This window comes from Schistocerca nitens, chromosome 6 (genome assembly GCF_023898315.1).
Source record: "Schistocerca nitens isolate TAMUIC-IGC-003100 chromosome 6, iqSchNite1.1, whole genome shotgun sequence".
Lineage (NCBI taxonomy): Eukaryota > Metazoa > Arthropoda > Insecta > Orthoptera > Acrididae > Schistocerca > Schistocerca nitens.
The window spans coordinates 369432558-369447320 of NC_064619.1; the positions used below are offsets into that span (position 1 = coordinate 369432558).

Here is a 14763-nt window from a genome sequence, read left to right on the forward strand (position 1 = left end):
CTTTGTGGATTATTTGTAAGAGATGAGTTCAGTGCTTTCATACAAGAAAACTAGTAGGCAGGTCCTAATGAATAACTGTGTCTCTGGATTTCATTTAAGAATATTTTGTTATGTAGTGGATTCTGGTGTACTGAGATAATAGTGAGGTGTGAAAACAAACATCCTCTCGAAAGTGTAGATGTTATGTTAACATATGAGGGCTGTTCAATAAAGAATGATCATAATTTTTCGTGCTAAAATTTAAGCTCATGATATTCTGTTAGCTTAATGTGCAACAAACACACCATAGTAGTTTCATTGTTGGAACTCCTGGTCCCCACCTGTGTGAGGCATGCAATGTCAGACATGTTCAGTATTGCATACTGCTGCAATGGAGGTAACGTGAGGAACAATATGCGGCTTTGAAATTCTGCTTTTGTCTCAACAAATCTTCAGCTGAGGCCTATACAGTGTTACAGGAGACCTATGGAGTCTGTTCTTCCCTACAGCACAGCTCAAAGGTGGTTAAAAATGTGTAAAAAGGGGAGACAATCAATTTCAAAGGAAGGTGGACCCAGTACTCCAGTTACTGCTCTTGTGGAAGAAAACATCAACACTGCTGCTGTCATTGTGAGAGAGGATCAACAAATTACCTTAAGATCACTTTCTGAAATACTGAACATTTCATAGGGTGCCACCCACATGCTGCTCACAGAAAAATTACACGTGACACGTGTTTGTGCACGATGGGTTCCAAGACTGTTGATTCCTGAACAAAAAGGACATTTGTGTGCAGGTCTGCATGTAGTTAAAGTTGATGTTAGAGGAAGAGCCAGAGTTTCTTTCAAACATAATCACTGGTGATGAAACTTGGCTAGATCATTTTGATCCTGAGAGCAAAGAGCAAAGCTCATTGTGGAAATCTCCTTCATTACCAACCCACAAAAATCAACGTGAAGTGCATCCCTCACCCTCCCTATAGTCTGGGTTTAGCCCAATGTGATTTTTTTTCTATTTCCTAACATGAAGAAATGCCTTCATGGGAGGCATTATCAATCACAGTGGTGAAGGCTGCGGAGGTGATTTTGAAGGACCTCTCAAAAAGTGATATCCAGCATGTATTTGAAGATTGGCAGAAATGCTGGGACAAGTGCATTGCATTCATGGGAGACTACTTTGAGAAGGACTATCAAAATTACGAGGACGTGTAAAGGAATGTTATAAAAAAAAACAAAGTTGTGAACATTCTTCATTGAACAGCCCTTGTATTATGACATACAATGAAAAGCTATTATTGTCAACACCGAAGCAAGCAAATGCTTAATGCTTCAGTTGAGTTAATGGAACACTTTAATGAGGCAAGGAGTTTTGCCACAATCTCTTCTTACTCTCCTTAATAAAATTATGGCATATAGCTGGGTCAGCATCTGAACTTGCACTGAGCCACCTGCCTGAACGTGATGGCAGAACAGCATCCTCACTCCACCAGGGCAGAGGCAGGCTTAACAAATGGCATGTAGGTGCACAAGTATGTTGTGTGCCTCCACGCTGAATGTTGAAACCTGACTGTATGTACAGAACAAAGGCAAAATGAGTTTGGTACATTTAATTATTGACAATGTAACATATTTTACTATTTAGCAGGTAACACTTACTTTATGATGAATTTCATGCTCTTTGGTGCCTTAGGTTTTATATCACCATGTAAGCTGTTTAAAATGTCTTTAAGCTTCCTAATGTTGATCTAAGGACTGAAACCGAATATAATGAATAATTACGTATGCAGCCCTTGGTAGTGAACTCAGACTTTCATTAAGTACTTAGTAGCTATACAGCACCATGTTCACAAATTGTATTGACATTTTTACTGTTTGACTCAGTGAGCTTCTAAATTTAATGTCATGCTTGAAGTTTTTTGGTTTGTTTCTTGCAGGTGGAACTGTTTGAAGAACTAGCCAGGATATTTAGTGAGGATAATAATCAGTGGGCTCAGCGTGAACTACTTATGCGAGAAGGAACAGCAAAATTTGCTGACACAGTTGGTGAAAATGACAGGCAGTTACAAAAAGTAATCCAGCGGCAGCATAATAATAGTGGAGTATGTTTCAGCAGTATTACATCATCTTACTAATGGTGAATTATAGTCTAGCATTTGAATCCAAAAGATTTCACGGTAATACAGTAGTTCACATATGCATTAATAAGTTTAGAGACACACATAGATACCTGCCCACACTCGGTGTTTGCACTGGTTTTGTTTTTTTATATTGTTCTTGATTCGAAACATTATTCTTGACTTTCAGCTCTGACAAAAAGTTTTGGAGTTACGGTCAATGTGCAAAACATCTGAGTCATAAAAAAGACCACTACCTGTGAGTTTATTCCTCAGACCTGTGTTTCTAACTCTGCAACCAAGTTGACCAGCTCACTCCTGGGGAGCATGAGTGGGCTTGGGTCCATGTATATTATAGCAATCCACTCCACCAACATTTGCCTTCTCACAAGCAGCACATCATGGCAATATCTTTCTCAACCTGGAGACAAGTCTCTGTTCTACAGAGATATAATGGAATACACAAAATTAACTTACATGATTTAGAGGCAGGTGGCACACATGACTGTCATCCTGTAAGAGTTAACTGATGGCTGTGGCTGCAAGAAGGGCAACCAACCACAAAGTTAAAAATGTTGTTGTTGTTGTCTTCAGTCCTGAGACTGGTTTGATGCAGCTCTCCATGCTACTCTATCCTGTGCAAGCTTCTTCATCTCCCAGTACCTACTGCAACCTACATCGTTCTGAATCTGCTTAGTGTATTCATCTCTTGGTCTCCCCCTACGATTTTTACCCTCCATGCTGCCCTCCAATACTAAATTGGTGATCCCTTGATGCCTCAGAACATGTCCTACCAACCGATCCCTTCTTCTGGTCAAGTTGTGCCACAAACTCCTCTTCTCCCCAATCCTATTCAGTACCTCCTCATTAGTTATGTGGTCTACCCATCTAATCTTCAGCATTCTTCTGTAGCACCACATTTCGAAAGCTTCTATTCTCTTCTTGTCCAAACTATTTACCGTCCATGTTTCACTTCCATACATGGCTACACTCCATACAAATACTTTCAGAAATGACTTCCTGACAGTTAAATCTATACTCGATGTTAACAAATTTATCTTCTTCAGAAACGCTTTCCTCGCCATTGCCAGTCTACATTTTATATCCTCTCTACTTCGAGCATCATCAGTTATTTTGCTCCCCAAATAGCAAAACTCCTTTACTACTTTAAGTGTCTCATTTCCTAATCTAATTCCCTCAAAACAAATGTAAAAAATTAACTAGAGCAAACAGAATAATTTCAGGAGGAAAAGAAGCCAATGAGTTATAGTTTTTCCATGTCCTTTCATGAGCAAAGGACTGATTCAGAGATGAATCAACAAGTTAGCTAACCTTTCCCAGTCTAGTGACCATAAAAGTTCAAACTCTATTTCTGCATTTAAATGGCAATATTTTCAGTTCTCTAGTTATAAACTCATTTGTTGGGGCTCATGTGGAAGGTAAACCCTTGCAGAATATTTTTTGTTTGCCACTTTGTGTGTCAGTTCAGGATAAACTGAATAAAAACAGTTTTAATAAAATGTAATTAAACACAGAATTTTGTCAAATGTCTTTTTCAGATATTTTTTTTTTCATTTTACCGAATCAAAGATTTTGTCTGACATCCATATAATGTGGAGACAATGGTCAAAATACAAGATATTTCTTTTGATATAAAAGAATAGGGCCAAGACATTGTCCAGTATTAAAAGCTATATTGACCATTAGCTGGTGTGAGCAGAAACAAACATTTGGATATATTTGCTCAACAAACTAGTTTTTATAGACCCTCAAATTCTCTCATACTGCTGTGGGTTTGGCGACTCCAAATTAATAGCCACTATTTTAACAGACACCAAATATATTCCAGAGACTTCAAAAAGCCACTCTAGCATACACATTCATTTTTCTTTGAAGCACAATGCAATTGTTGTAGTTGCAGAGACAAGGACATACTCTGCTCATACAGAAAATGTCCAACTGAAAACTGTTCCCAAAATATGCAAAGCTCATGTAAATATTATTCATTGAGCATCCACCTAGACTAGACTAAACATTCTGAATGCCACACGTTGAACCATGATCACCATTCCATAGAACCACCTGCCACTAATTAGTAACAGCATTGTACGCACAAGTCTAAGTATATGTATATCCACATACAAACTCGGCAAGCCACTGTGTGGTGTATGGTGGATGGTACCTTGTGCCACTGCTAGTCATTCCCTTCTCCATCGAACTTGCAAATTGATTGAGGGAAAAGCGAAGGTCCATATGCCTCTGTATGAGCCTTAATTTCTCTTACATTGCCTTAACTGTCTTTAAGATAAACATATGTTGGCAGAGCAGGATCATGCTGCTGTCAGTTACAGATTTTGGTGCTCTAAATTTTCTCAGTACTGTTTTGTGAAAAGAACAGTGTCTTCCATCCAGGTTTCCCATTTGGGTTCACAAAGTATCTTTGTAATACTTGCATGTTATTCAAAAATATTGGTAACAGATCTATCAGCACATCTCTGAATTGCTTCAATACTTTGCTTTAATCCAATCTGGTGAGGATACCAAACACTCGAGCAGTACTCAAGAATGGATCCACAAGTCCTTTGTAGAAGAGCTACACTTTCCTAAAATTCTCCCAATAAATTGAAGTTCCCTACTACTATCATTATGTGCTCATTTCATTTCATATATTGCATAGATTTGCAATGTTGTGTTTATACACATCTACAGCTAAACTCTGCAAATCACCATGAGGTGCATGGCAGAGGGTACATCCCACTGAACCACTTATTTGAGCATAATAGGATTGTTTTTCCCAGTCATCTGCATTCACTTACATTTTTCTACATTAAGAGAAAGCTGTCATTCATCGCACCAAATAAAAATTCTGTCGAAGTCAATGAATATCCTTGTATAATCACTCAACAATGATACTTTGCCATATCCTGCAGTGTCATCAGCAAATGGGTGGCTGCTCATCCTATCAATCACATAATTTTATGTATAGAGAATAAGAACAGTCCTGTCACACTTCCCTGGTCCACTCATGTCAGTACCCTTGTCTCTGAGGAACAATTTACTGGTTTCTATTTCTTAAGATGTATTTCTGTTTTGACTCGCCGATCTTTCAAAGTGCCGCCGTGCATGTTATGCGCATCCTCTTGACGCGGCGCTGTCTGCCAGCCATGCAGCAGCAGCGCCACCTAAGCGGCCAGCCAGCCACGGCCGCTAGACTCGGGCTCAGTTATGATTTGACTGTTAAAGTGTACACACGTCTTACTCTGTTTACTTGATCTGTGACTTTCATGTATTGTGTCTTCCTTGAAATATATTTGTTCAACTTGAAGTTATAACAATTTCAGCCACTCTAATATTTGGGAACCTGTTCTGTATTCTCAAACCTTCTGCAGTGGGGCACCACGTCAAATGATTTCCAGAAATATGTGAATAGGGAATCTGACTGTTGCCCTTCATCCATGATTTGCAGGATACTGTGCAAGAAAAGGGCAACCTGAGTTTTGTCTGAGTAATACTTTTTAAATCTGTTCAGATTTGTGGAAAGAAGAAATTCGTTATATTCCGACTTAGAATATGTATAAGTATAAGAATTCTGGTACAAACTGACATTGGTCTGTAATTTTGTGGGTCCTTTCTTTTACCCTTCTTATATTAAACAGTCACCTGCACTTTTCCTCAGTTGCTTGGCACTTTGTGCTGGACGAGAGATTTGCGATGAATGCAAGCTAAGTAAGAGGCCAGTACAGTAGAGTACTCTCTGTAATCATATGCTGCAGTTCAGTCATTGGGTACTTAAAATCAGCTGTTGACAGAGCATCTTGCATTTTCATCATATCTCATAGGGGTTACTTCCAAAGTTGTTCCGCTTTACACATTAACAGCATTATTTTGTGAAGGGACCCACCATATTTGTGTATTGCAAAAGACTGCAGCCGATGTGGCAACACTGTAGTGGCAACTGACAGATGTCAACTGCAAAGTAATTTTGATTGGACTATAAGTGAAATCTGTTCATTGTATAAGTAGGATGCTAACAACTGTTTATCTGCTCTTTTCAGCATAGTCTTATCTGTGGATTTGTTAACTTCATAGCAACCATCATCACAATGATGACATCTTGACAACTAACCCCTGTCTGTATACTGACTGTGACGATAAGGTCAGACCTCTTTGTAGCTACAAGGTGTAAAATATTTCCATTTCATATGGATTGTCAAACTAGCTGCTCGAGACAATTTTCAGAAGACATGTTCAGAACTACTTCACAAGACTCTGCATGTACAACCTGCACTGAATTCCTAGATGTCCCTGTCAATACGTGGTATGTTAAAATCACTTCCAGCTAAAATTGAATGATTCTACAACTGTTATGTGGAGTCGAGTGGCTGGTAAAAATGACAATGATTATCTTGAGGTTACCTAGGCTGGTTACTTTTTTGAATTTTTCAGCAATTTACTGTTAAAATCTTGACACTTGAAGCGTCTACTTTGTGTGCAAAAAGATTTCGTTCTCTGCATATCAACTGGCAAGCATTCATCAGAGGACCTCAAACTATCGCCTCGCCTATAAAGACCCATTGACTCTCCACTACTACTCAGCTACCTGAGTAACTGCTTCCCGCATGTAGTTCACCACTGATCTATCAAGAGCAGTCTTACAATTCTCAAACAAATAATGCAGATCCAGAAGTCTACAGCCATGACTGTCACACAATTGATGAAGCCTTAGGCTGAGATCATCCACTCAGCTGTAAAACAAAGGGCCTGACCAATTCTGGGTACAATAGTGCAAACTGTGAGCTCCGGTTGCAAAAGGGCCTTGACCATTTCAGACCGCCACCAGTATGAACAGAGTATGGCGTCAGGACCCAAGTAAAAGGCATCATTTGTGCCAACAAGAGCTACAATTTCAAGATGACTACACCCTGCACTCTTCATAGCCACAGGCAGGGCATCTTTCACATCTTTTATGAGGCCCTCTGGCAAACATACTGAGCACACACTGGAGTTCATTCCAGTCCTAGACACTATTTTCCTAAGGAACTCCATAACATCACAAACACTGGAGTTCCCAATAAGTAGCAAACCCCTCTCATGTGCGTCCTTCCCCTCTCACAGGGTGAGTGGGCAAGGCCAGATTACCAGTCCCCACATTGACACTCTGTCTCAAGTGACACAAAAGTGTTACAACCTACCACACACTCTGCAGTGAGTGCAGATCCACTGTGTCAGATATGCAGTAAGGTGCCTCAGTAGTACAGGCCATGGACAAAACAAGCAGCACCTGAGGTGCCTCTTACAATGCTCCAGATTGTCAGTAACTGATCCACCCCGAGGCAGCAGTCTGCAGACAGCTGATCGCAACTAATACCATCTTCGGTTGTTTGTGAATTGTGGCCACCTCCTCCTGCTTCCACACATAGCATGAACACACACTACTACTACTACTACTACTACTGCTGAGAATAATAATAATTTGAAAATTAAACTATAAAAGCACACAGAAAAAGCTATATATGTAACTTGCTATTGAGCTGTCTCCAGCAGCTGCTGCCTGTCCAGAACAAATGACAACTGCATGACAGACTTTGTAAATATACACTACATAGTGGGTGTGATATCACACATTAAATCTTCCGATAGTTACTGGACATCAGTAAAACCCTTAAAGAAGTCCCATCACTTCTTGATGCATTTTTTGACATTGACCTCAGCACTTGAGCTGCAGAAAATGCCCTCTCTGATATACAGTAAAAGTAACAGTAATGATAAAACTTTCAATGATAGCTGTACAAAATAATAATTGCTAACAACAAAGGCCAATGATGGAAAAACTTTTTTTTGCTGAGAATACCATATTATTATGCTTTTTAGGGTGGGAAATCCAAATATGATACTTAAATAACTGTATCAATCACCATTTCTTCACATTTTACAGTCAAACTTATTAAATTAAGCAATTTTTTAAAGAATTTAACAGCTTTTATATAGTTAAAATAATTCAAAAAGGAGGTGTAATGAATGTAGATGATGTTGGTAGCTTTGCTGAAAATAGTTTGCTGGCAAAAGGAGGTTGATTATATTTTTGTGTTAATACATGGTGTTTTGTTTACTGTCAACCTAACCTCACTTTCCCGTTTCTCGTTTCCTGTACATGTGCTCAGTGCAATGTCTAATCATGGTTGTAAAAATTCTGCTGACAGTTTTTGTTATATTTGTGGTGAATGTGTGATTAAAAAACACCAAAGAAACATTACAGACTTTCTGAAAAAGGTTTATCTATGATACTTTGGATCTAAACTTGGTGATCAAGATAAATCTTGGGCTCCGCATAAGGTATGTTATGCATGCGTTGAAGATCTAAGAAAATTGTCCAGGAGAAAAAAGCCTTTAGATTTGCTGTTCCTATGATATGGAGGCAGCCAAGACATTATTCCATTGATTTCTACTTTTACAGTGTTGATATTATTGGTCATAATTCGAAAAACAAGAAGGTAATAAGCTACCCTAACCATCTGTCCGCCACCCGACCAGTAGGGCATGGTGTAGATATGGCGGTTCCTGAACCACCAGATGATTTAAATTCTATTCTATTCCAACAGAAGTATTTTCTGATGTACAATCTGATTCAGATGAACCAGATGATGAGAGAGGGGGAGGGGGGGGGGGGGGTGTTGGGAAATGAGTAAAGCAACACTATATACAGTCAAAGACAGAGTACTAAAACATTTCCATTTTATATGTGAAGAAATGTTTTCTCATTAGTTGCATTTAATATTAGAAAAATTGCTACTTTGGGAACCACACCATAAAAAATCCGGCGCATACAAGCCACACAAATGCATAATAAGGCTACCTATCACAAAATCATAAAGCAGAGCACTAAGAAAGATAAAATAACCCGATCTAGCATACCACAAATAATTAAGTGTTCACAAAATGCTGTACTAATGTGATGGTGTACAATGTGATAATGAAGAGCAATAATCAATAATAAAACCAGTAAAAGCAAGAAAAAATATACCACAGAATTACTGATCAATGTGTGCAAGTAACTGAAGAATATTTATTCCAGTAGAATAACAACTTGTATAATATATGACGAAAAGACACTAAAAGACACCTGTTTTTCCCAGAACCAGTTGAGAGGTAATCAGGAATTGCACATAATGCCAATTTGTAAATGTGGGTGTGCTTAATATCAAAGTAAATGTTTCTTACAGACATACCTTGTAGCATTCATGTACATTCATCTCTGATAAAGCATACTACTGTAATAGCACACTGCGTATCTACAAATGTGATCGTGATCTACTGCCACAAATATAATTGTATTCTATCCTGTATTTACCACCAATTTGTAAACAAAAAATGTTTGCTATGTGGAGATTTGTATCTGAAGTTGTACGAAAGAAAATGATTGAGTGCCTAGTAGTTTACAGTTTGGTGTGTTTTTAGGACAAAATTGGAAAAGTTGTATTGGCTTGATGTGGTGTTACATCTACAAACTTGTCTACTTCCTCTTTCAGAGTATAAGCCATGGGACAATTCCTTATCTTGGAACATTTTTGACTGATCTCACAATGATAGATACAGCTATACCAGACACGGTTGCTGATGGTCTTATAAATTTTGACAAAAGAAGAAAGGAATTTGAAGTATTAGCCCAGGTGAGTTTTAATAACATAAACACTATTAAATAGAAAGTTATGACAAGTGAACCTGAACTGTACATTAATTCATCATGTGATGAATAGGACAGTAAACAGTGATGCACAGATTGTAGGATTTAAGTTCCCTAACTTATAACAGAAACTGAGTTTTCTAGGTAATTCCCAAAAGCTTTGATAAAAGTGAAGGGGACTGAAGAGGACTTCATCATTGCATAGCATGAGAGGCATCAAAGGTTGAAAGCTGCTGAGTACTACACACACACACACACACACACACACACACACACACACACACAATTCAGACATGTTCATGGGCATTACAATAGATGACAACAGTACAAGCTCAACTGCCTAACCTGATGTTAATTAAGTAATAATAGGTAATCTCAAAGTTTGATACCAGTAGAGGCATCACAAAAATTGGGCTATCCAGAAACAATGCATGCCATGTTTCTAATAAAAAACTGTGTACACATCAAAAATGATGTTTCAGTATCATAAAACATTATTGCTTTTGATGTAAATTTATTAACTGGTATGTACATGAAAATATTATTTCCATACAAGATATAAGTGTACTGACCTGATTGTGGACTAAAATTCCAAAGTGGCAAATGTGGAATTAAACTCTCATAACCTGAAAGTAACTTAGATGGTGATCTCACAATTCAGTACTGGATTACATGTTTTATTGGCACAGTTATTTCTGTTAAGCCACATGTGTGTGATGACCAGTTTTGATTCCATTTGGGTTATATTTCACAAAAGGCTAGCAATTACATTTCATGATCATTTCAGTAACTACATATTTTGGAAACAGTTAAAACAAATATCAAATACCAGCTGGTAGACGCAGGTCACATGCATAAGTAGTAGTCAGATAAGTTCTTAAATATATATACAAGGGACTACTTTCATGTGCACTCTGGTGAACATTCAAGAATGAGGTGTTAACTGGTGTGTGACTAGGCCTGGACTGAGGATTTTTGGGTGAGTATAATGATATTTTGTGATCTTGGGTATTAAATATCAGTTTACAAAATTTCAGCATGAGAATTTACTAGTGTAGATAGTTGGTTAGAAAAGTAATAAAAGTTCACAGTGCTATTTACATGTAAAATAGCCATGTTCAACATTACATTAATTTAGACAAATTCTTAATTAGAGGCTTGATTAAATAATGAAGAGGGTCATCTAGTTCAGAAAAATTAGGGCAACAAAAAAATGACAAATCTTGGAATGTAAAAAGCAAAAGGGTTCACATGGCAAAGGTAATTTTGGGTGTGGGAAAACTGTAATTATAAGAGGCATTCAAAAAGAAATGAGCCGGAGGCATAATTACAGAAACCAGTAACTGTATTTTAGAAGTATTGGCCCTGGCTGTTGACACACCTGTCCCACTGTGACACAAGGTGGTGAATGACTGTCTCATAAAATTCCCAGGGCTGCGATGTTAACCAGTTCCATACGTATAGCTGGACGTTGTTGTCCGAGGTGAATCGTTTGCCCCTCAGAGCCTTTTTAAGGGGACCAAAAATGGCATAATCATAGGGATAGAGGTCTGGACTGTATGGATGGTGGCTGAGAATCTCCCATTTGAATTTCTGCAGGAGTGCCAAAACTGTGTTGGCCATATGAGGCTTTGCATTGTAGTGGAGCAGAATGAAACCACGGGTGAGATTGCCTTGTCATTTAGATTTGATCGCTCGGTGAAGGGTGGTCAAGGTTTGTGAGTAATGCTGAACATTCACTGTTGTCCCATGCTACATGAAGTGAATCAGAAGGGGCCCACCTTGGTCAAAGAACTACTTCAGCATAGGGGCAAACGATTCACCTCGGATGATGACGTCCAGCTATACGTGCGGAACTGGTTAAAATCGCAGCCCCAGGAATTTTATGAGACAGCCATGCACCATATTGTGTCACAGTGGGACAAGTGTCTCAACAGCCAGGGTCAATACTTCTAACATACAGATACTAGTTTCTGTAATTATGCCTCTGGATTGTTTCTTTTTGAATGCCCCTTATATAAATATCTTCTAAGTTAATTAGTTTCTGAGGAAATGAATTTGGTTACTTCAAAAAATGAAATTGGGGCTTTCTAAGAAGTGGTGTCAATCCTCTGAGAAGTACTGATTATCTCACATAAATTTTCAAGCACTATGTTGTGGTAAAACATTTATTACTAATTTCTCTTAGTTAACAAAATTCAAAAAAAAGAAAAGAAAACACACAGCTATTGACAGGGAGTGTCAAAGTGATTCCATATTTTTAGATTTCCAGAAGGCTTTCCACACCGTACCTCACAAGCTACCTCTAATCAAACTGGATGCCTGTGGACTGTCATCTCAGCAGTGTGATTGGGTTCACGATTTCCAATCAGAAAGGTCACAGTTCATAGTTACTCATGGAAAGTCATAGAGTAAAACAGAAGTAGTATCCGCCATTCTCCAAGGTGGTCTGTCGGCCCTCTGCTGTTCCTAATCTACATAAACAATTTAGAAGACGGTCTGATTAGCACTGTTAGATTGTTTGCAAATGATGTCATTTACTGCCTTATAAAGTCATCAGATGATCTAAACAAATTGCAAAACAATTTAGACAAGACATCTGTATGGATCAAAAAGTGGCAATTGACTGTAAGTAATGAAAAGTGTAATGTCATCCACGTGAGTACCAAAAGGAATCCACTAAATGTCAGAACACATAAATTGCACAAATCTAAAGGCTGTAAATTCAACTAAATGTAATACGGATTACAATTATGAATAAGTTGGAACAATTATGTAGATAATGTTGTGGGTAAAACAAACCAAAGACTTTGATTTATTGACAGAACAATGAGAAAATGCAACAAGTGTCTACTAAAGAGACTGACTGCCCTATGCTTGAATGTCCTCTTCAGGAGTATTGCTGTGTTGTGTGGTGCGGGATCCGCATCAGACGGGATCATTGGAGGATATTGAAAAAGTTCAGAGAAGGGCAGCTCATTTTGTACTGTTGTGAAATAAGGGGGGAGAGCACCATAGATATCATATGTGAATTGTAGTAGCAATCATTAAAAAAAAAAGGGGGGGGGGCATTATACACTGTGACAGTATGTCCTCATGAAATTTCAGTCATTAGCTTTCACTTCAGTGTGTGAAAATATTTTGTTGGCACACACCTACATAGGAAGGAATGATTATCATAATAGAATAAGAGAAATCAGAGCTCACACAGAAAAATTAAGTGCTCATTTTTCCCACACACCATTAGAGAGTGGAACAATAGAGAAATAGCTTGACGGCATTTTGATGAACCCTCTGCCAAGCACTTAATTGTGAATTGCAGAGCAATCACGTGGATGTAGATTTTGATGTAAATATAGCACTAATATTAGCAACTGGTAAATTTTGATATTATTAATGAGATTACATACAATGCTGCTGCATAAATAAGAACTTGGTCATTTCATGTATACATAGTATAAACCACATTTGTATAATCACAATCAGCTGAATAATAAGAAAAGATTATTATAAGGAGTAGAATGATAGCAAGTGGGGTAATCTCACCTTGCTACATTTCATACTTCGTGCTAGAGAGATTTTGTCATTTTTATGTTACATAATTTCTTGAATTAAAGACAAATTCTACTAATGACAGCAGATTCCCATTCAAAGTGATTGCTACCATTTTTAAGCACAAAGTCAACTCATGAGTCTTTTTCTCCCCAGATAAAATTACTTCAGGGAGCAGCAAATGCATATAACATTCCTGATGACCCAATGTTTGATCGCTGGTTTGATTCAGTTCTGGTACTTGATGACAGAGAAGCATATGAATTATCATGCCAGATAGAGCCACCCATACCAGGACAAGGACAGTCTGTTATGGGCACTGTCAGAGAGCACAGAAATAAAAGACGACCAGGGTGAGTTTTTATCATGTGTTAATATTTATTAAAAGCCGTGCAACAAGTTTTAGTGTTAACATCTAATTTCCTTCCATGGCTATTGATTGATATTGATTATTTTCTAGTTCCTGACATGAAAATATGTTGTTGTATTCTTGGCAGCATTCAGATTAAACACTCAACTGATATACTGTAAATCACATTCTTGTCATTCCTGATGACAACTGATATGTAGTAATGGCAATGTTTCTAATGATAAACTTTATGCTGACCATATTCGAAGTGAAATGCTGCTCTGAAAGGTAACATTATTTTAATCACTTTTTGACAATAAGGAAGCATGCATAGTCAATGTTGATAACACCAATAAATCTTGAAATGTTAAATAGAGGAAATTGGCCAGATACAAGTAGGACTTGCTCACTGAGGGTTCCATACAAACTTAGTTATGCATATAGACAGTTCAACCATTGTGGGAATCAAGAATCTGGACGTTTGCCTGCTACCAACACTGATACTGGAAGTCCCATGGATTCCAAGACATAAATGTGACATGAAGTCGTGCAGGAGGACAGACAGAAGGATGGATGGGATCATCATGATGCAGGAGAACGGATGGATGGAAGGAAGGAAGGAAATACTATCCTATAAGGGTTCCATTTTTACTGACTGAGGCACAGAACCCTAAAAACAAATAATCAATTGAACGGAATTATTTTAGCTTTTTTCCCTTTCTTTCATTCTCTCTTTGTGATTGATATGGACAATGTGTGCTTCCTTGTTTTTGGAGAGGAGTACTTTGTGCTGTTCTTTGATTTGACCAAATAGTGTTCCCATTGGTAGCAATGCAAGTGACAACATTTCAGAATTACATAAAGAATGAGTTGCCTTAACACACAGCGTCATTTTAATATGTAATTATATTATTTTTTTAAATTAATTGTATGTGTTTGCTTTGCAGTAAAGCATTTCACATTCAGTATGGTCTGTATAAAGATTATCATTGAAATTATTATTTTATTATATCAGTTGTAGAATCTATGTTTGAGGAGGCGGTACTCATTTTTGTCAAAAGAATGCTCTATGAGAAGTACTGGGAGAAA

General features: G+C 37.8%; 1 protein-coding gene across 1 annotated transcript in view; it reads left to right on the top strand.

The window, feature by feature from the left end:
* Positions 1-14763, top strand: part of LOC126262711 (ral guanine nucleotide dissociation stimulator-like 1) — a 394400-nt gene that overhangs the window by 355780 nt on the left and 23857 nt on the right. Inside the window, exons 9-11 of the mRNA XM_049959494.1 lie at positions 1913-2077; positions 9619-9759; positions 13482-13678. Of these exons, the coding sequence (XP_049815451.1) occupies positions 1913-2077; positions 9619-9759; positions 13482-13678 (503 nt within the window). The remainder of the gene's footprint in view (positions 1-1912; positions 2078-9618; positions 9760-13481; positions 13679-14763) is intronic.